The sequence below is a fragment of the Ambystoma mexicanum genome, chromosome 5p (genome assembly GCF_040938575.1).
Source record: "Ambystoma mexicanum isolate Mex_15411 chromosome 5p, UKY_AmexF1_1, whole genome shotgun sequence".
Lineage (NCBI taxonomy): Eukaryota > Metazoa > Chordata > Amphibia > Caudata > Ambystomatidae > Ambystoma > Ambystoma mexicanum.
In genome coordinates, this window is record NC_090930.1 from 1,156,623,976 (window position 1) to 1,156,647,242 (window position 23,267).

At 45.3% G+C, this 23,267-nt stretch overlaps 1 protein-coding gene across 1 annotated transcript in view; it reads right to left on the reverse strand.

The window, feature by feature from the left end:
• Positions 1–23,267, reverse strand: part of LOC138481477 (Y+L amino acid transporter 2-like) — a 501,185-nt gene that overhangs the window by 281,285 nt on the left and 196,633 nt on the right. Inside the window, exon 4 of the mRNA XM_069613643.1 lies at positions 18,233–18,377. Within this exon, the coding sequence (XP_069469744.1) occupies positions 18,233–18,377 (145 nt within the window). The remainder of the gene's footprint in view (positions 1–18,232; positions 18,378–23,267) is intronic.

Sequence of the window (23,267 nt, forward strand, 5' to 3'; positions counted from 1 at the left end):
AATTGAATAATACTCTACCCATGAGTAGTCCGGGACCATATACTTGCAGCCTGTTCCATGGAGCTATAGGAGGGGCCATCTGTAACCAAATCCCCATTTTCTTAGTCTTATTATTATCTGCCACTTTTACAAGTTCAGGCCATGTATCATGCTCTATTGCCTTCTTCCTTTTAGAGATTGTTTTTTCTAAGTTGCTCTTCCTTCTATTATTTACGATCTAGGCTTATTTTTTAGGCGTTGTAGTAGCCTGGTCCCGGCCTTTGTACGCTCAGAGTTAAACCATCTGGTGTTGTTGGATGGCAGTGCATTCTTACTGGAAAATGTAAATTGTTTAAACATATAGGCAGTCAGAACCACACAATTATGTAAGATGATGCCTGGGGTGGACAAACTGTCCAATAATTAATTTATTAGGGTTACATTATTACCTATCAGAGTTCATTCTATATGTGGCTGTTTTTTAGGGTCCACCTCACTCTCCATTTAGCATTTCCTAAGGATGTGCCTGATAAGCGAGGAAACAGAACCCTTATTGGGGAATTCACTATTTTTAATTTGAAAACTAGGGGGCGCTGATCAATTAAAGTTTTCAGCTACATTATAATCATCAATCATTTTGCAATGTTTCGTAGGGAAACACAAATAATCAATACAAGAAGAACCTTGTGTCCTGATGAAGGTATGCTTTCCGGGTCTATCTGTGGGAAAGCGACCATTAACAGTTCTGAGGCCCCACTCATGGAGGCTTGTGAGAAGTTTAAGTCCATTGGGTACTTTATTGGCTCAGCCATAACTGGTGGCAAAATTCCCAGTAATTTGTCTTCTGTCTCATCAGATAAGTTAAAATCACCTCCCACAACTATTAGAACGTTCCGATTACAAGGACCTGTCACAAGTTCGTCCATGGCGAGCATAAGCTCAGATAGCCATCAATCATTATATGATCTGTTTGGACTGTTCTAAAAGTTAAACAACACCATATCCTTTGAATTATTTACCTTTATTTTCACTACCTATAGGAGCGTCACCCCAGGCACCAATGTTGGGTTGTTACTCCTCAAGCTTGTCCCAACCAAGATGGCCATACCCACAAAATATTGGCCTCTATTATTCTATTGAGTTGACATGTGGAAAGTGATATATCCTTCCATGTGCGGGTCTCAGACAACCAGGTCTCCTGAAATATGAGAATGTCTACATGTTTGAGAAAAGCAAGGGCAACTGTGGCTTCTAGTTTGCACCAAATCCCTGCTACATTCCATGATAAAACAGTTACAACTTGTTCAAGTGAGTTTGGTGACAGTGAAGTGTTAGTTAAGTGATCTATTGGCTTCCTGGTGGGGTTATGGGCTGTAGTGTCCCCGGTGACTGAGTGGTTTCACTGGTATTAATTGATGAGATGGAGTGCCAATGAATTGCATCAAGATCGGTGAAACAATCACATCGATTTATGATTTGTACTCAAGTCTCAGTTGATAATAAAAATCTAGACTGCCCTTGGATGGACATGCTCTGGACCCCTGCTTTATTAAGGTTGACTGTTCTACTAGAGCTGCCTTGGTCAATTATTAAATGTTAAGCCAGCCAAGGGACCTTGGTGTGAAGTGGATTTTGATGAGGAGAGGGTATATCTGACCTTCGGGTAGAAGGTAGATGAGGCGAGAATCCTTGGGCTTGTGTTTGTTGCCTCATTGCCCAAGTTCGAGTTGATTAAGTGGCTAGTTTCCTTGGGTTGGAAAAAGATACCACTATACAATCACCCTTGATGTTTTTCTCACTGTGTCCCACCCACCTCACCCTACTAGCCATACAAATATGTTGAGGGTTAATTTATTGAGGATTGATGGTAGTGTTTATCCAATTCAATGTCTTATTAAGGATCTAGGATCTTCCACTTTGCCCATTGGTAACGGGGGAACTCCCACAATGACACCCACCAGAGGTGATGCTTTGCCATCAAAGACTGGGCTTGGCCAATCGAGAATCTAGGTGAGGCATGTACCTCGATGGCAGTCACTTCCTTGGTCTTAATAGCTTGGGGGGCTATTGTGCCATGTTAGACACGCTATCAGCACTGTTTCAATGTATGGCTGAATTATTCCCCTGTTTCTCATTATTAATGAGCAAATTATTCATTTGTGTTTTGAAAGTTCAATCATCCATAATTGCCAGTGTTCAAAATATCAGTCTTAAAATGTGTTAAAATGCCATACAGCCGCTGTAGTTTGGGTTTAAAGTACAATAGTACTAGCTTTTATCTCATTATAAACTGGACACAGTAAATTGTCTATGTCCAAGTCTTGTGTACTGCTGGTGGTCATGACACGGCCAACTTCCTCTAACCCCTTGCACGGGGTAGAGGTCGCTATGGATTGGTGTTGCCTCTCCACTGTGGAAAAATAATTATGCTGTGTTGTGCTCTGCGTCATTTGGAGAGATATATTCTGCCTCTGGGAATTGTTCGGACAGGGCCCACAGACTATGCTGCTCCAGATAGTTGTTAGATAGTTGTTGGATTTGAAGTCTCTAGAAGGTATCCCGTTGCTTCACAGACAGTTAATTTGTTTGTGGTAATTTACCATGAAGTAATTACCTCGAAATGTTATCGACAAATTATAGGTATTTGTGGGTAGGGGACTGAAAAGGGGGGCATTAATGAAGGGTAACAGGGGCATAGGGGTGGAAACCTCAAAATTAAAGAAAAAATCAAACTAAAATCCATGAAACATTTCAAAGTAATTACTTTGTTGTACTGTCGGCGAAGTGACATGGAAGCCTCTGGAGGGCTGAGATATTTAGTGGTCAATTAGGCCAACTCAGCTGCCTTGATCTGCTTGTCAGTTTTACCAGCTGCATGTGTCAGTTATATTTCCAGGGACAGATGTTGTAGCTTCATGTTTTTATTAATAGATTTTCTAAATTTCCTGTCCTGTTGCTTACAATAACTATTTTTTATTATTGGGCATTTGGTATCATTATAACAATCTGTGCTTTTCTTAAGACATAGATGTTGAGAACAGATTCTCCAATGTTACTTTGAGTGGGCTTTGTTATGATTGTTGTATAACTACTGTGTTATGTGTCTCACTGTTACATTCACTTCTGGGACAGTGCGTGTTATTTGACCCAAGACATGAAAGTTGCTGATGCAATAATTCCGTGCGAGTCCCCAAGTGTGTCATGTGGTACGAACACTCTGAGCTGATGGCTTGAGCAGGTAGCAATGGAAAGTTGCAGCCATGTGGGAGAAGCAATATGGCAATTCTGATCATCGTGTGGGTAGGGGTTTTCCAGAAAAGGGTCCGATTTATGGAATTTTCTGCCTGCTGAAAGTTGACTCTGCACACATTTCAGCGTGCAAAAGTAAGTTTACTGATTTATGGAACACACTTTATGTGCATTTCCGGGTCCTTGCAGGGACTTTGCACGGGTCCATCCCGTCTCTGCGTGCAGTTGAGCGACTTGCGCAAGACTCTACGCAAAGTGTGGGTGGGGCCTACACCAGAAGTAAACGGGTGGCGGAACAGGCATATTACCCATTCCCCAGGATGAATGAGGAAGAACAAGGCATTACATGGTGGTGACGAGGGATGGCCTGCAAGAGGAAACTGCATGCCCAGCACTGCGCAAAACCAAGCGTATTCGTGGGTCTGACCGTGCAATGACATGTCAGGGAATTCAGTATGCAAAGCTTGCGATCTCACCTCCACATGAAGGCATGCACAAAGTCCCAATCAGATAGGAATCAACACGCAAAGCTAAGGTCCGATCGGGGTCTGGGCACGCAGTTGGGGTGCAGATTGCAGTTAGGGCTGCGCATATGCAGATTAACGGGGTGCAGCCATAGCTTACAGGGGTTCACATGGAGATCTACTTGGGGCTGACTTGAGTTACGAGTCAAGCTACGTGTACTGACGGGGTGCAGTTACGGGTTAAGGGGCACCCTATGCAATGTCACTGGGGCGTTGCCTTGGTTGAAGAGACACAGCACACAATATTGCCAGGGTGCATGACTTTTCAGACGTGGAGGGGGCATAGGTTGGTATATGTGGCTGGTTCTGCTTTGCATGGGGGCGTGGCGTGGCCGTTCCGGTTGCTACTTGCACCTAGGGTTATTTTGCGGTTCAGATTCCATGAATACATGCGCATGACATGCGTTTGTGTGCAGGTACGCGCAAAGTGGTGTTACGTGCCGAGTACTTTGCGGAGTCTATGGGCATTTTCTATTAATCGGGCCCTTAAAATGAAAGGTTAGGAATGCTGGCATATCATATTTCCCACTCGAATCCGAGCCACATTTATTCAATTATAACTTTACTTTTAGAATGAATCCATGCTAGTGAGTTCCTGAGTTTTGCCTTCAGGGTTCCACAAGTGTAATTCATTTTCTGTGTTACTTTCCAAATAAACATTCATTTTTATTTGCGTTGTTTTGGATTTTATAACTGATTAAAAATCTATAGAGTATCGGACCTCAATAGATAATAGTCAAAATATGATTAGTCGTCAGAGGTAACTCCTATGTTGCGAGGAATACGATGGCCTATTTATTTCGTGTATGGACTCCGCTCCTCAATAGATAATGAAAGTGATGGAAAAGATGATCCCTTCTAGTTACTGGAATCAAAAAGCGATCTGATGTAGGGATCTCCTTGATCCGTGTTGATCTACTCAGGTCGCAAAAGAAGCCGACCGGTTTCAGTGGTATAAAGATGGATGTCACCACTTTCTTCAGGGCTGGGGACACGCACCAGTTTTGTTGTGCGGTCGCATTATTTATTGTTGAAAGAGCTCAGTCTCTAGTATCCAGGAATGGGAGGTCGCCCTATATGATACATAGGGCGGGAAAAGGGGAGAAAGAGAGAGAGAACAGGGGAAAATGCCATTAGGAACATGTCCCACCATTTGTCTCAACAAAGGATAGATATAAAACTACATCTTACCCAATAGAGCTGTGGAAACTCCCATCTATCAGGGTCCTGGATTCGAGTAGGGTTCTTTCACTATATCCCGAATCCAAAAGGGTTTATTTATTTACCCACCTACAGAGAAAGTATTCTGTAAGTTTCACATGGAACACTAAAAACACTACCATATCACACTCCTCAGACATAGTGGTGGAATAGTAAGATACATTTAAAAATTACAATTTAAAACTAGCTCACTAAATTTCACAGGTCAGCTCCAGAAGAGCTTGAACTGAGATACACTCCGGCAGGTTTGCGTTGCTCTTTTTGCCCACACAAGGGTTTCTCAGGGCACGCCGCTCCTATACGACCAAGCCATTGTTGTCATTAAATCCTTTCTTGCACATCTAGCAAGTAAACAGTTCCCCCCGCTCGCAACGCCTATCACTGACAGTCCAGAGAACACTAGGCAATCATGGAATGGTCATTTTCAAGCGCCTCTTTGGGGACACTTTGTTACTGTTACGGAATGGTCCCCTAAGCACATAGTTCACATTCTCTGCCACACAAAATAGCGAAGCACTGGGGAATGTTTTGAGGGTGCCCGGCTGGGCCGGAGTGTACCTCAGTTCAAGCTCTTCTGGAGCTGATCTGTGAAATTTAGCGAGCTAGTTTTAAATTGAAATTTTTAAATGTATCTTACTATTACACCACTATGTCTGAGGTGTGTGATATGGTAGTGTTTTTAGTGTTCCATGTGAAACTTACAGAATACTTTCTCTGTAGGTGGGTAAATAAATAAACCCTTTTGGATTTGGGATATAGTGAAAGAACCCTACTCGAATCCAGGACCCTGATAGATGGGGGTTTCTACAGCTCTATTGGGTAAGATGTAGTTTTATATCTATCCTTTGTTGAGACAAATGGTGGGACATGTTCCTAATGGCATTTTCCCCTGTTCTCTCTCCTTCTCCCCTTTTCCCGCCCTATGTATCATATAGGGCGACCTCCCATTCCTGGATACTAGAGACTGAGCTCTTTCAACAATAAATAATGCGACCGCACAACAAAACTGGTGCGTGTCCCTAGCCCTGAAGAAAGTGGTGACATCCATCTTTATACCACTGAAACCAGTCGGCTTCTTTTGCGACCTGAGTAGATCAACACGGATCAGGGAGATTCCTACATCAGATCGCTTTTTGATTCCAGTAACTAGAAGGGATCATCTTTTCCATCACTTTCACCTATCTATTGAGGAGCGGAGTCCATACACGAAATAAATAGACCATAGTATTCCTCGCAACATAGGAGTTACCTCTGAAGACTAATCATATTTTGACCATTATCTATTGAGGTCCGATACTCTATAGATTTTTAATCAGTTGTAAAATCCAAAAAAATGCAAATAAAAATGAATGTTTATTTGGAAAGTAACACAGAAAATGAATTACGCTTGTGGAACCCTGAAGGCAAAAGTCAGGCACTCACTAGCATGGATTAATTCTAAAGGTAAAGTTATAATTGAATAAATGTGACTCGGATTCGAGTGTGATAAAACGAAAGGGAAGATTCGAGGTCCTGACTTCCAATTCAGGTTCCAATTTTGTGGATATCATATTTCCCTACATAAACAGTGAAATCCGCAGAAGATGTGGTTAGCTACAGATGCACATTTTTTAAAATGACATGATTAAGGCAACTACACCCAGGATAAGAAAAGTAATTATTTAAGAAGCAATCAGGAAGCAGAATGATGCAGGCCAAGTTATTCCTGTAGAACATCCCGGGGTAACTGACAAAGGATCATTGGCTTTGGTGCTCGGGGAGAAAGGAAGTAAGGGCAGCCTTAGAGTGATATACCACAGCAGCAGTGGTATAGCACCTTAAGGAAGTCCCCCGATATAAGGGTGGATATTTCCTTTGGGGCAGGATATGCACAACCTTTGTTATACATTTTCAACCTGAACTGCATTGGAAATTATTGCAAGCCACGCCTACTCAAGCACTGAAGAAGTTGCCCATTCTGTTGTCTGTGTTACCTGATTCTATGTTAACACATTAAAGGAGACACAAATAATGTGACGAAACATAAACATTGATGTCTTTTCATTGCTTTAAATACTTCTGTCTGGGTCGTATCCCATAGCCCCCATTCCAACTTCTTTTGTAACTCCCCCTTCGGTCAGCAATACCTCTATTCCCTGAAATTATTCTAGTGCCTCTGGTGGAAGTGCAGAGGCGTAGACAGGGTAGGGCTTGAGGAGGGCATTTGCAGAGGGCCACTGCTGTGGGCCCAACTAAATTAGCTTCAGGCCCCACGTGTTAGACACTCCTGGGTACGCCTCTGTGGAAGTAAGGCTCAGCATGAAAATTACAGATCCTTACTCTCTGGCATAAACGCCAGCCCCTACCACTTTGCAGTCACAGCTGAACAACTTTGACAGAGCTAAGCAGGCTCGGACTGGCCTATAGGGCAAAAGAGCAATGCCCAAACCAAAAACGCAAAATACTAGTTTGTGCCTGTTTTTTTGGGACAAAGTGGGCCACTTTTTGGCCAATGTGCAGTTTGATGAGTTACTTCACTATGCGGCTGGTAGTTTTGACCATTGTGGAATATGTAATTGCACAATTTGCATTAGATATTATCAACAAAAAAACCTTGGGTACTATTCAAACAATCTGTCACAAAAGGGATGAATTGCCATTTGCAACTTTGGGCGACTTTTTCATTGGTGCCCGAGACAATTTTATGCTCCAGTGCATCCTGGAGCTAAGCACAATAGTCGTGTGCACAAGTAACGTGTTACTGACAGATGTGGCGACCGTATCTGCATTGACGACAGTACCGTGTGCAATGAAAATAAGTTGTACATTTATCGCAACACTATGTGGAAAGGAATTCATGAACGCAGATGATTATGTTGCACGGCAAGTAAATACCTTTGGAAAGTGTGTCAGTACTGTGCGGCATATCACATTGTGTGGTATGCAGAGCCGCACAGTGTGGTATGTTATTTTGCAATTTATATATAGCTCTATATATCATTGTTGTGACCTCAAAGCGCTGGAAGGTTGAACTCCCTCGGGGGCCGCAGTCCAGGTCAGTCGAGAGAGTAAGGTGTCATAGGGTACATGGGTGCACCGATTATGTGTACAGCTGATGCGATTGCTTGATGGTAGCTGCATCCTAGCATTAGGTGTAGTGGTTTTTGATATCATTTGAATGTGTGCAGTCTGGAGGATGGACACCAACACTGTGATCGGTCTGTGTTAGGCCTGTTTAGTACGCTTATGTGTGTAGCTAGGCCGATTTTCGTGGGGTATAGCTGAGTTTTATCAGAATGTTGGGGTGCTCATGAAGTATTGTTCGTATGTGAGCAGCTAGGCCGAATTGATCGAGGGGTGTAGTTACTCTCTAATTGTGTGTTGGTGTAGAGAGTGAGCATAGTGATAGGAGAGGTCAGTGTCTGAGTGGAAATTTTGATTAAACACGCCTGCTTTCCAGATTCCAAGTGGATGTTTCCAAGTGCTGAGTTCAAAGTAAACATATTCGTGACTAAATAGGCACTTTCAGTGTCGTCATTGCTCGGGAGCTATCTGAACATTTGTCATTTGGTTGCAGGGTCTCAGCAGCCTTAGATGGTCTTGGTCAGCATTATGCAAAGAGCCAGGTTGTTAGAGCCTTGCGGAAGGCCATGTAGTATTGGCTGTGTCGAATATGAGGGGGGGAGTGAGTTCCACAGAGGTGGTGCCAAGGTCGAGAAGGCAGATCCTCTGATCCTAACAGAATTATAGGTGGGAATCACTAGAATGAGGGAAGAGCTTGATCTTAGGGTATGAGATGGGAGGTAGGGTATTATCTTATCTTGTAGGTACCTTGGGCTGGTCTTGTGCACTGCTCTGTGGGTAATTCATAGGGTCTTGAAGGTGGCCCTTTGTCCGACTGGGAGCCAGTGGAGGGTTCAGAGAGCGGGTGAGATGTGGTCTCTGTGTCCTAGGGAGAGGAGGAGTTTGGTGGCAGTGTTTTGTGCTTTTTGGAGTTTGTTGAGTTGGTATGCCGGTGCCCCAAGGAGGATTGAATTGTTAACGGTGTAAAAGGCAGCAGAGAGATAAAGGAGAAACAGCGCTGCCCAACCCTCAGAATCTGCCGTGAACTTAAGATCATCGCAGATCGAGATCAGAGTAGTTTCTGTTCCATGTCGAGATCTGAAGCCTAATTGAGCGGGGTCGAGAAGTTTGTTGAATTCTACAAAGCAATTCAGCTGGGAGTCTGCGGTCCGGTCAATGAATTTCGTGAGAAATCTGTTGTTGGAGATTGGACTGTAATTCTTAGGTTCAAGGGGGCTGAGGGATGCCTTTTTTAGGAGCGGTTTGACATGCACTATTTTAAATGTTTCAGGGAAGATGCCAGGAGATGAGGGAGTCATTTAGTAAGGTTCTTGCATGTTCTCCTGCGCAGGTATAGGAGAATATTTATTTCAGAACAGAGGCGGGGGAGGGTTCAAGGGGTGACTTGCAGGGTCTGCTGGCTAATAGTAGGTCAAGAAACTCGTCTCTGAAGATGGGTTTGAAAGAGTTGAAGGTTGGTAAAGTGGGCGTTGAGGCAATGGGATCCGGAGGGGTCTGTTTAGGGAGGGGGGTGAGCGAGGACAATTTGGTGTTAAGGGTTGGCATCCTGTCAAGTGCGGTGTTATAGAAATGCAGTGAGAGGAATTCGCAGAGTGGTTGTATGGGAGTGAATTGGGCAGAGGTGCAAGTAGGTTTCACCAGTTCGGAGATGATCTTGTGGAGTTCTTTGCTGCTGCTGCCACAGTTCAGAATTTGTTTATTGTAATAGGCTTTTTTGGCCTTTCGAATCTCGGATTTCTAATTACGGTGATGGAGGGCAAACATAGATCTGCTGAGATCAGTTTTAGATGCTCGCCATTTGCATTCAAGAGTTATTTAGTTCTTTTAAAGTCCTTAGGTGGGGTGTGAACCATTTGGGGGGTGGTACTTTGCGTGAGGTTGTGGGCCACGAGGGGTTGAGAGGAAATAGTGATTCTTTAAGCCAAGAGTCGAAGGATTCGATGGTTAAGGGTCTGCCACAGGACAGTGTTGCAGGGGGGCGAAGTAGCAGGGCTTCAGCTAGGTTGGGAAGTATTGTGACTTTGTTTTAGCAGTTGTGATCAAAGGTGGGGCAGGGGGAGCTGTAAGAGGAGGGGTTGGTGTGTGGATAGAGAAAGGGATGGCAAAGTGGTCTGTCCAGATAAGTGGTTTGGGACTGGATATGGAGACCAGGTCAGAGGAGCTGAAAATCGCATCATGGGTGTGCCCACCTGAGTGGGCTGGACCAGTTGGCAGAGGTTGAGTGCTTCAAGACTGCCGACCAGAGGATGCGTCATGGGGTTGTTGGGCATATCAAACCAGAAATTGAAATCTCCCAGGATAGTAAGAGATGGGTGATCTACCTGAATGGTAGCTATTGTATCACAGTGGTTGTGGTGAAATGTCTGTCGTATCCCGGGGTCTACAGATGAGTAGGAAGCTGTGGGTGAAAATTGATAGCGAGAGTTTTACCAGAAGGGATTCGCAGGAAGCATTGCATGTCTAGGAATCGACGAGTGAGATGAAGAAATGGGATTTGTAAAGAATAGCGACTCAGCCAACTCTGGCGGGTCTATTGTGGGCGATAAGCGAGTAGCCAGTGGGGAAGGCCCTATGCGACTGGCGCAAAATCGTCGGAGAACCAGGTGTCGGTGATGAAAATGAGGTCCGGATTGTCAGAGGATAGGAGGTCAAAGACGCTGTGTCTGTTTCTTGCTACGGAGCGGGCGTTAAAAACGATGCATGTGACTTCGTGAGGGGGGGGTGGGTTTCATGACACTGTTCGCAGGGAGTGCTCCGTGGACATGGGTGCCCGATGAGGTGGGGGATGTGGTAGGATTATTATGAGTGGCGGGGGGACTGAATGCCTGTGCACTTTGAGTATCGGGTGAGGGGGTTACGTCGATGGGGTGCGGGAAGAGTAGGCGGGCGGTGGTAGGTATGTGAGAGATGAGGTGGGGAGGATCAAGGGGATTGGGAGGGTGATCGGTGGAGCACTAGGGGTGTGGGGTTCAGGTGGGTTGTTTCTGGTTCGAGTCTGGAGGGCGCAGGAGGTTTAAGTGTACTGGGTGAGAAGTCAAGACAACAGCCAGGGTGGAGTCTGGGAGAGGGGTAGGGGAGGGTCTGGAAGTACGGGTAAGGAAGGCTGGGAGGTTGGATCAATGGAGAAGTGGTGAGTAATAGAGGGTCGAGGGAGAGGGCAAGTTTCGTGCATTTCGGTGCCATAAGAGTGTGAGAGCAGGTAGGAGGGTCAGAGAGGGAAAAGGATGACACTACTGTTCTAGATAGGGCGAGACAAGCTACTTTCAGAGAAGGAAAGGGATACGAAGGGGGATCTGTGGGTGGAGGTCGAGTAGGGGCTGAGGGGAAGGGAGAGGGCAGCATGGGAGGTAGGTTGAGAGGGTGCAAGCTCCTCAGTAGGCGCAAGGATTGTGTGTTAGTGGAGCAGTGCTCATGATGCTTGAAACGCCAGTGAGGTCCTATGGCTTGTGAGTTTGATATTGCACGCGGTGTATGGACAGGGAGTGAGGGATCGTTCTCGATAGATGCTAGAGGGAGGATGGATGGTGATTTGTTTGGGTGGGTTTAGGGGGACTCGAGATGTTTGGAGCGCCAGAGTGCTCCTCTGGCTTGTGAGTTTTTTATTGCACAGGGTGTATGGACTGGGAGTGACGGGTTGTTCTCAACAGATGTTAGAGGGAAGATGGATGGTGGTGTGTAAAGGTGGGTTAAGGGGGTTACGAGATGTTTGGAGCACCAGAGATGACCTCTGGCTTGTGAGTTTGATATTGCATGTGGTGTATAGACGGGGAGTCTGGGGTTGTTCTCAATAGATGCTAGACGGAAGGAGGATGTTGATGTGTTCGGGTGGGTTAAGGAGACGGGGGTGAGTGTTTGATGAGACTGGTGTTTGGCGCACCAGGGTGCTCCTCTGACTTTTGGATTGGAGGTTGGATGAAGGTATGGGGGTGGGCAGGCAGGGTTTGGGTGAATCGTTGTTCGGGAGCAGAGGTTGTGGGTTGTGACCAGATGCAGGAAAAGGGGGGTTCATGAAGTTTGGTGTTAGGGTGCGGGTTATGCGCCGGGAGTGGTGAGTTATTGGGGAGGGTATGGTGCTGGGAGGCCGGGAATGAGGAGGGGTTGGAGAGGTGGTCTTTGTTGATATGGGATCTCCATCCCAGGGGGAGGTTAAGGACAGCACCAAGAGATTGAAGTACTTGTAAGAGTAGATGCAGTGACTCTAGATGTAATACCCATGTCTAGATTCTGGACAGCAGGACAATGGCAGAGGGTCAGAAAGGGGGCAACAGTAAATGCAGCAACTCTTGATGCAATCGCAGAATCTAGATCTGGGATACCTAGACCGATGGAGACAGGCCTAACACAGGGACACCAGCAAATGCAGCAGTAGAAAACACAATTACCCTAGATGTAACAGCAGCACCTAGACCTGGTGCACCCGAATAGATGGAGGAAGCCCCAACACGGCGACTGTCAAGGTGCAGGCCGTGGGATTATGTAAAGGGGAGCCTGGAGTGAGTTGTGGACGTGGTCCACACATGGACAGACACAGAAAACTCCAGCACAAACGGATATTGCCTTATCGAAGGCTTCTGTGCCCTCTTTGCAGGAACAAAGGCCTACAAACTCCAACTCCCAGCAGGCCCCGGGCCAGAAACTACAAAACCCCACCCACGTTGGGTGGAGCACATCCGCGCATGCGCGCGCGCACGATAGCACAGGGCTTGTGCTTGAACTCCCGAATGAAGAGGACGTGTTTTTTGCAGCTCCGAGGAAGGGGACACACGCAAGGGGCCACGCCCCAGCCAGCCATCACCCGGGCCCCTCACACGCCTGAGATAAGTACAGCAAGCGCAGGGGAGCAGCGACAGCACATGCTGGGAAAACCGCGCTTCAGCAGCAAAGCCGCGTTCAGGGGCGAACAGTCAGGAGTCTCTCACGCGAGCGGGGCACACGCAAGGGGGCACCGCCCAGACTCATCAGTCCCCTTGTTCGGCAAAAGATAAGTCCGGCATAAATCCAAAGCTAAGACCCGCGCAAGCGATCCCACGAGCAGTGCATATATTTGCATGCATAATTAGCCATGTGCATTAGCTAAGGGAACCGCAATTGGAAGCACAGCGGCGTGGCTTGTACAGAAGTCGCACTGCGCCACGTGCGGCTAGCGGCACGTTTATTCTATCTACGTGTGCATATTAACACGTGGATCAGCGAGAATTACGGGGCCACGTGCGGCCTAACCGCATATCAGGGTGAAACCCACTCAAGGGGGCATACGAGTTAGAACGTGGGGGGGTGCATGAAGGAATGTCCTTTACCCACTGATGCATCTGTTGTGTGTGTGAGGAAACACTCACAAGGTAGTAACTCATAACTCTCTTTGCAGCATTTATCTGCTCCGGAGACCGGACCTGAGAGTGCGCAGGCAGGAGGCCAGCACTCAAAAACAGAGATAAGTCCTTTTGCTCTAATTGCCTCATTGATGACAGTCTGTAATGTGGGCATGTAATGTATATGCAGGTTTGGTATGCATGTTTAATTGTTAGTCTGTATTTACCCTATCACCCCCAGTCCTGTCCACCTTCCCTCTCCTAAACCTTGTTCCGGTTATCCTAAAACCCAGTTCCTGTCCAACCATCGATTCCCTAACCCTCTTTCCCCGCCGGGGTCTCGGAGGTCTGTGTAAGCTGTGACTTGCAGGCACTCGGACCGCGGAGGGGGTGGTTGGTTCGTGCCACTCCTGCGCTTGAAGGTTGGAGCCTGACAGCGACAACAGCAGATGCAATAGCAAATTATATAATCACCCTAGATGCAACAGCAGCGCCTGGACTCGGGATACCTGGATAGGGGGAGAAAGGCCTAATACAGGACACTAGTAAATGCAGTAACAGAGTACGCAATGGGCCTAGATGTGACAGCAGAGCCTAAACTCAGGATATCTGGATTAGCAGAGAATGCAAACTCGACAACAGTAGCAAAGCAGTAGCAAATAATATACAATCACCCAAGATGCAACAGCCGTGCCCAGACCCGGGACACCTGGACAGAGGGTGAGAGGCCCAACACAGGAGGCAGCAGTGAACACGACAGTAGATGCAAAACTGTAGCTGTAATAGTGACAGGGAAAAGGTCTAACATGGGGACACAACTAAATTTAGTAGCAGAGAATGCAGTAACCCTAGATGTGACAGCAGTGCCTAGACTGGGGACACCTGGAGAGAGAGAGAGAGGCCTAACACAGGGACAGCAGTAAAAGTAACGGTAGATGCAAAACAGTAGCTGAGTAGCAGCATCTAGATTTAAGACATCTGGACAGAGTGAGAAAAATGGCCTAATACCAGGGGCAACTCGAGAGTGCTGAGACTGCTTAAGAGTTTTGTAGATTACATTTAGTTTTTTGGCATCTATTTCGTAGTTTCTGGCCAATTGAAACAACAACTGTGGGTCTTCGGCATAGTTTGTAAATTGAACTTCCATTTGAGTTAACAAATCACAGATTGGCTTGATATAAACGTTCAAGAGTGCTGGTGACAAACAGGTGCCCTGGGGGACACTGAGACTTCTAAGCACTATAATTCAAACAACATAGAACATCTGAGACAAAGTTACAAGATTGCAGGTCAAATTTAATATACATAAAAATAAAAAACACTTGAGCGCACCTCAGTTCAAATCAGTGCCAATTTATGTAGAGTGCAGAAGTGAAGTGCCTGAATGGTTCACCAGGTTGATTTTTATACAAAACTGAGCCTGCATAAGTCATGTGTTATTCATTTGCAAAAGATAATAATGCAAATATGTTTAAACTACATACACAATAATTCACCTAATCCCAAGAGGGCAGGACAAATTGCATATTCAACAGATATTCTTGCTATGTCAAGAGTCTTTATCTTGCTTTATGGCTCAATCGCATACTTTATCCCCCAGTTCATGGTCAGTGACTTATGTTTGAGGTCCTTAAACACAGAACCCGCCTGCCCTTTGCTCCACCAATGGTCACCCTATTTGCACAACCTTTTAAAGATACCTTCCGTGCTTTAAATACGAATGGAAGGGCTTATCATTATGATTCAGTGTGGTTCAGTGTGATTGAGTGTGTAACTAACCTTTGCTTAGTGTGGTCAGTCTTTACATAGAATTTAGCTGAATGGGAGTTCCTGCTTTTAATCTTATTCCACTTAAATGTATCAGTGAAGGCCATGAGGCTAAAACATGCCCTCTACATGGACCCAGTCTTTGTCTGTCATAACACGTTCGTATAATGACTGACAGAAAAGCCACAAACTCATTTCCATTTTGATTTACAGGGTTTTCATCGCAAAAAGGGATTGGTTTAGGGCTAAGAAAAATGCATCTTATTATTATATTCTAACAACACCACAATAGACAGGGACTAGAAGCATTATCACACTGCACCATAGATTTCCTGTTTCTTAGAAACAAATGAACCCAGTAACAACTTTTTCTGAGCATTTCCCTGTCACATTGAAAGTGGTTAGAAGGTGCTCATGATCAAGGAGATCGAAAGTCAGTGACAAATCTAACAGAACTAGCAATCCGGTTTTTCCCATGTCCAAGATGTCAAACATGTGAGTCTATAGGTCAAGCTGATATGATATGGCATTTACAGCGCGCCTATACACAAGTGTTTCTTTTGGTAACATGATTTGGTCGCAAGACAGATGATCTTATAAGCAGAATGGAAGCAGAGTCCAGATGTTCTTGGAATTGCTCGTAGCTATTCTTTTTACTATTCTTAAGAGAAAATGGGAACTAGTATTGGGCCTGAGATTAGAAGCTTCTCTGGGATTTAAGCCTACTTTCTTTAGCAAGGTGGTTACTATGACTTCCTTTATAACGTCCAGAATGCTATCATGTGTAAATTAAGCATTTAGAAATGGTGTAAGAAAGGGGACAAACAATTTCTTGTTCTCAAGGATCAGTTTAGATGGAATAACATCACTGGAACAAGAGGTAGTGTGACTTTTGCCTAATACCTTTTCCATTTCTGCCACAGTAACGGGTTTGAAAGAGAACTTTGGACAGTTCAGTACTTGCTTTAATTCTTTAGAGTTGTTTAGTGAGTCATCAGGCGCATAATTATTTGGGTTCTGTCAGCCGACAAGCAGGCCTTTTTTATTTTTTTTCTGTGCAGTGGAAATGTTATCAGAAAATGCGTGTTGCATTCTTATACAGTCCTCTTTAATGGGATTAAAGGCTTGTGATTGGACTTTAGGCTTCTCTACCATTTTTAAGATTTCAAAAAGCATTTTGGTATTATTCTCAGCACTGTTCATCTGCTCATGAAAAGGTTTGCTTAGTTTCGTAAACTACTAACCTGTAAACTTTCACATGGGTTTTGCATGCTGTTTTGTGAGTGTCTAACTTAGATTTTTGCCAGATAAGTTCCGCATGTCTTTTTTTTTGTTGAGGTCTTTAAGGGTTGGGGTGAACCAAATGTTATAATGGAATCCAGCCATTACAGTTTCAATTCTCATGGGTGCTACATGATCCAGCATTCGAGTCATATATGTTCTATATGATTCTGGCAAGGTTCTTGACGTGTCTGAATGTGCAGTAGATTCAAAAAGGGTGTTGATGCACTCAATTAGATCACAGGTTGTCATTTTATTGTAGTTCCTGCTGAGGATTCTTTTGGGTAAATAGTTTTTTATGTTTCAATGTTCTGGAAGGCATATTTGAAAATCAACAAAAGAATGGTCAGACCAAATACATGGTTTTGTGTTAGTGATATAAATGCCAAGATTCCGTGAAACAACCTACTTCTATATATTACCTTTAGGTTCACTGTTACAAACAAAAAACTTCAATGTTGTTCAGGTTTTGTTCTAAACCACTTGGTTTGTTTAGAGGCCATGGCATACAGATAATATCATTGTTGAACCTGGGTATATCCCCTGGGGTTGGGGGGGGGGAGGCAATAGAGGAGAAGAATATTTATACATCTGTTATGATTAGGGTGCAGTTTAAGGTGTATGATTTCACAACCATTACAGGTACTTTGAAAAGAAGTCATTCTTTCCTGGGCTATAATGGCAACTCCCCGTCCATTACCATGTTTCCGGTTTTAGGAGAACAAAATCATAGTCCCTAGGTACAGCCAGGTCAATTTTAGGTACGCTAGAGTCTTTGAGCCAGGTTTCCGTTTGGCATAACAAATCAATATAATTTTCCACAAAGTAGTCATGAACATCAATGGCATGTTTTTTCAATGACCAAGTGTTCAAGAGTGATGCTTTAATGATTCTTCCATATAAAGCATCTGTTGGTGTAGGGAGATCAGCAGGGCACCCATCTCGATCTAAAGCAGCTGTGGCATGGGAGGAGTTGTCTATACTACACTCAATAGCCACATTCGTGTGCACCTCAACATTGTCAACCCGAGAGGGATTGTCCTATATGTCATGTAAAATATAACACGACTCACTGACGAAATGAAAAGGTATTTTCTTGACTGGTGGAGGCAGTAGTAATACTTCTGGGGTAGAATACACAGATGCCTCCAAAAAGAGCAGGAGTGGATATTGTAGAATAATCATCAGGCCAAGGAGAAGTAGCAGTGGGCATGGATCTATTTTTAGCTAAGGTGGTCTCATCACAGTTCCTTAGCTCATTAATATATTTGCTGACAATAGCCCCGCCCCAGTAACTTTTTGTGCAGCCAGAGGTAGACAGATCAGTATGATAACCCATCACTATACTGCAACACAAGAGGATGTAGTGGGTATACTGCAGATGGGAGCAATCAGAATATGTTTGGTATGGGGCGTCTTAACAGCCAGCAACAAGGCAAACGCAACACACCATCACCCCATGCACCAACACGAACTGGCACAAACCGGCTTTGACGCGCCAGCGCTTGACTCGCCTGACCCGATCTAAAGATGGCAACGGGGCTGCTGGGAGATGCAGTCCCGGGCAGAGATTTCAAAAAGTGGCTTAAGTAAATCATTCATTCCCAACTAGGCTTTCAGAGTAAATACAGTCTTTCCCAACACTTTTACGAGTAAAAGTAGAAAAATGAACTCAAGCAATACTGTTCACAATGCAATTAACTATGCACTATGCTTAACTGTTAACAGGCACCTTATTGTGATTTTATCAAATCAATTACTCTCATGGTTTCCTGGAAATGATATTGCAAAAACGCTCACAAAAAACGGATTGTCTGTTAACATGTGAAGACAGGTTACCTCTGTGGATTTTTCATTTCTTCCGACACGTAGTTCAAAACATCCCAGCCAGAAAAGGAATATAGGGCAGAATAGAGAGCCATGGATACCGCGCCTGCATTCAGCTGCGAGCCCTCAAAAGGCTTTTCAAAGTTCTGGATGTTACCTGCAAGAAACATCAGAAATCATATCTCTCTTTTGACATGGCTACATTCAACAGCAACTTTAGGTCAGGCATCATATTCCATGCAGGTATCATTTGCGTGCCCTTGTGGTAATCTACCTTTAGTGGAGAATTGTGCAATACAACCATCCCGCTCCCAGTGCACCCAGTGTCAACCTTTGCCATTGATTGCCTACTTAAGGCACCCCTGCTATAACCCAATGGTCTGCAAGCTTTGGTTGGCCCTATGTTTGAGACTGCAACTACCATTATCACTAGCCACAATTGTCAAAGGTGATGGGCCATGTGAGTCGCACTCCAAAACATCTGGACAGTCACAGCTTGCAGAACCCTGCCATAACCTGAAATTACACAGGGCATCCTTCGAAAGGGGAAAGGCGAAATGTGGTGCCTGTTCTCTGTGTCGCCCCTTCCCAGAGATAATGCCACCACTAGGCAATCTAGGCATCTGAGAAGAGTGCCAGGGTAAAGAGGCAGCAGGCTGGCAATTATGAGGACACCTTCCAGCACTGTCAGTATGCCAGGGCAGAGGCACCAACGATCATCCCAGAATGTCGGTCATCCTATTGTCTCCCTCCCTCTTGATCCTAGGGTGTAGTGGATGGTCCGTTTGTGGCTCTAGGTTGTGCCTACATATATAGGACCACTGTCATGAGAGCTTGATCAGACACATTGCCTGTATTGTGAGGGTCGGCAGTCAATGTAGAGGAGCTGGACGGTGTCCAGTCATTTGGTCGACTACAAACTGGTCGACTGCAATTTGGTCGACGTCATTTGGTCGAAAACCAAATGGTCGAATTTTTTTTTTTTATATATATATATATATATATATGTGTTTTGTGGGTTTTCGTGTAAAAAGAAAGGAAAAAAAGGTGGTTGGGGGGGACCCCCCCCCAAAAAAAAAAGGGGTAAAAATAAAAAATTCGACCATTTGGTTTTCAACCAAATTGATTCGACCAGTTGTCCAGTCGACCAATTGTTTTCGACCAAATGACTGGCAACCGAGCTGGACGACACTGAAGTCCAAGATTCTGCAAAATTTCAACTGCAAGCCGTTCACCACAATGTGATGTGCCTCATTACGAATCCAGCGGTAATCCTGGCGGCGCTTCCGGCGGGTTTCTCCAGGACTTGCAACACTTTACCAGTGCCTGACTTTTTGGTGCCACCAGGACATTACAAGTCCGGGCGGGACGGGAGGTCAGGCGCCGGTAAATGTTAATTCCCCATTCCCATGGTGCCCCATAGGAATCCATGCGAGTGGGGAGACGGAAGCCCCGGCACTGTCTGGAATGGTGCTGGTGCTTCCGTAAAAACTATGCGGGCGGGGGCCGTTGCTGGGCAGAACGGCCCTTGTAGTGTGGCAATCCGGAATGGGTGCCGTTACGTTGCTAGAGGCACCCTTAATTCCGGACAGCCACACTCGTAATGAGGCCCAATATCTCCCAGTAATTTGGGGGGAAGGGATTAACATTTATATTTTCGGGCATGACCTGTGGTGGAGGAGTGCGTCATTGGTATTGTTTAACTTTTCTATTTACAAAATGCAGCTACATAGAAAGCGCATGTGTGGCATGCTACTGTACTGGAGTCGTACGTACCCCAGTCAAAATAAGTATCTTACTACAAGAAAGGTTGGTGGGGAAAACGTCTGTGTGGTGACCTGACCATAGTGCATTCCTGCTATCATACCTGCTGACGACCAGGCATTTGCTGCAAGGCCTGGACCAATGCAGCTGAAGCGAAACAGAACACAAAGGCAAGAAGGGTGGAGTGGGTACCCACGCACTCAGGCACCAAAAGAAAAGAGACAGAGGTAAATGGTAGGATACAAAATCCCCTACTTCTTTTACAGGTGTAAAACGTTTCTAAATTATGCAATGAATTCATGGCACAGTCTCACCAATTCAAAACATAAAGCCTTTAGTGATTACCTTTTTAGTCTATTTTATATTTTGGCAACTTTCAGTTCCATGAGAACATTAAACAAGCATCTGCAATGCCAACAGTTTGGGCTTGTTGTGGGCATGGGAAAGGCACTTGCCTAATACCTATACACAAGCCAAAACTGTTGGCTTTGCCAATTCTTGTTTTAAACAGGACTTCAGTGAAGGACACACATAGTGCTTATACATCAAGTGGCTGAAGGCAGACCTGTTTAAGACATTTCTATTACACCAGAATATGGTTTACAGCTCCAGTAACTCTCAGAAGACTGCTTTGAAAAAAAGCACTGGCAGGCACTTGAGTGGCTAATCTGATGCTAGGGCTTGATTAAAGCCATATCAAAGAGATCCCATGAGGAGGTGTTTTGGGGCGGGAGGGGCATGAACTGGGTGGGAATGGTGATAGGGATTAGCCAGTGCCCCTCTTCTCTTTGCTTTCAAGTACGTTTGCTTTCAGCTTTCTAAATACAGAAGCTCCAGAATGCATATTAAAAAGAAGAGACTCTGTCTGGTGGGCTTCTCATTCCGGATACGGGGAATCTTAAGAGCGCTGCTTTAGTAGACAGACGCTGCAGTGTAAGACCAAGTGTGACTCAAGGTTAGCTCTCAAATTATCCCCATGTCAGCCAGGTGTCTCCCGTCTGTTCTTGTTTTCTTTCCCTTGCATTCTGGGACTTTTAGTAGCAAAAGACTCGGGATGCAAAGACAAAATTGCACTGGAGGAGAAGAAGTGGGCTCTAAGGGGGCTGAGCTAGCCTGCACAAGAGCAATGTGGCTGATCCATCAGCACCCCTCTCAAAGGCACACATGGCAGCACATTCTATGACCACCCCCACCTCTCTGGACAGAGGCAACGTTGTATGCCAACCCCCCGGGGGGAACCACAAGGGAAAGTCACAGGAGGAACGTGTGTGCCTTCCCCTGATAGTGCATGCCTGCAAGCACATTCCAACCCAAGTAACAAAACGGAGGTCTTTGTGTAACCTTTAGACTATAAATCCAAGTCCAGGCTCCAGTGACTAGTCCTTTTATCCTTTCGATGTTCGTAAAATGAGTAGCAATGAAGATTACCCCTGCATACTGCGCAGGGAGTCTTGATTCTATTAAAGACACATAGGCGAGCATTATGCTTCAACAACTTTAATTACTACTCTTCAGCAGTTTCAACAAAATTGCAGAAATAACGGAAAATGCCATCAACAGCTCATTTCCTCTTTTCCACTTTTACTGATCTCGAACTACACTTCCCTCTGCTCTCACGGTTTCTGTAGTCCTTGACAATCCCAGCACTGTCTACATGTCCTGTCCTTCACTCTTCTTCTTTGGATGCTCTGAACTGATCCATATTGGCAACTTCCAACTAAATGTAAAGTTGCAATGCAATTCCGGCATTTCAATTGCCTTGGGTCCGCGTTAGCCCGACGTGTTCATTTGCTCCCACTTTGCTCTGCAGTAGCCTATTCTCCTCTTTCTCAGTTAGTGTTTTGGTCATCTCCTGTGGAGCAGATAAGGGAGTTGACATTAAGGTGGGGAAAATGCACTGTCTATCATGTCATAATCAAAACATTTCTCATGGTCTATTACAGTGCATGCACCAGGTGGGACAATAATGCTTGCCTCTGTGTCTTTAATAGAATCAAGACTTACTGCGCAGTATGCAGGAGTAATCTTCATTCTATGTCAAGACCGGAGGCGAGCTGCTGTCACCACTGTTTGAATCGGCTTAAAGTAAAAGATCTAACGCACTATCGCTGGACCAGTCTGCCGTTGCAAAATATCCTAAAGCATCACTCCTGCTGCAAAAGCTTTGGAGGCCATAGCAACCTCTTACTGAATGCGCCCCAAATTCCGTCGTCAGTCCCTGCTAACTGCATTATTTCACGCACCCATCTGGCAATGGTGGCTATCGCTACGGTTTTTTAAAGCTTCCTACGCGCTATCAAGAGCTGTGTAGCTCCTGCTGAAGGCGTCTCTGCTGTTCTGCATTCGTATTCACTAATACATGCTATCACCCACCATTTCGGGTGCCCTGGTAAGTAGGGATAAAAGATAGATGCAGAGTTAGTCTTTGTCCTCCTAGCGAGTGTGAAGGTAACTGTCTGGCCCAAATGTTTTCCTGTTGACATCTAGGGCTTTGACGTCCTCTACTTGCATGCACGACACTAGGCATACTAGCATAGCTAACTTACCTGACTACTGTTTCAAGGATAAGTATTTGTTCGGTGGCCAGTTTGATAGGAAGCACAGCACTATTGTCACATCCCATAATTGTAAATACTTTGGCTCTGGTGGCATTCGGAATCAGGGTCCCTTTATGAGCCTCAATACTGCTGGGTTTTCTCTTACCGGAGCCACGTCAACGGTCAAGTGTCCCGCTGAGATCGCTGACCTATACACTCTGATGGTCCTGAAAGCTTTCCCATCTTGTAACAGGTGGGATAGGAAATGAGGACTGCTATGACAGGGGCAGAAATGGGATGAAAATGTCTCCTTCAGTAAAAACTCCAATTCCAAGCCGCGTTATTGGTCCTCCATGTAGGAGGTGCCCAGGACTCTTCAATGAGCCCCACAGCCTATTTTGAAATGCCTGGCAGTGCCCAGCATTTCCGGATATCTTGCACGCCATTAAAGGGAGAGTCCCTTTCACTCTCAGAGGATGAAACAACCTAACTGGGTCCGTGAGCAGGTGTTCTCCTGACAGGAGAATCAGCAGAAAAACAGTGGAAATTTCCATCGGAGTCGGAAACCATACTGAATGGAGGAAATGCATAGTGCAGTTCTCTGCTCCAGTCCTGCAGAAATGCATCTGCTCCTCGAGCTGTCAGGTCTAGTCTCCAACTGAAGTAGCTGCTCTTCAGCGCGTTCAGCCTGGATGCGAACAAATCTGTGTGCGCTGACACCCATAGCTGCTCCAGCTGCTGAAACA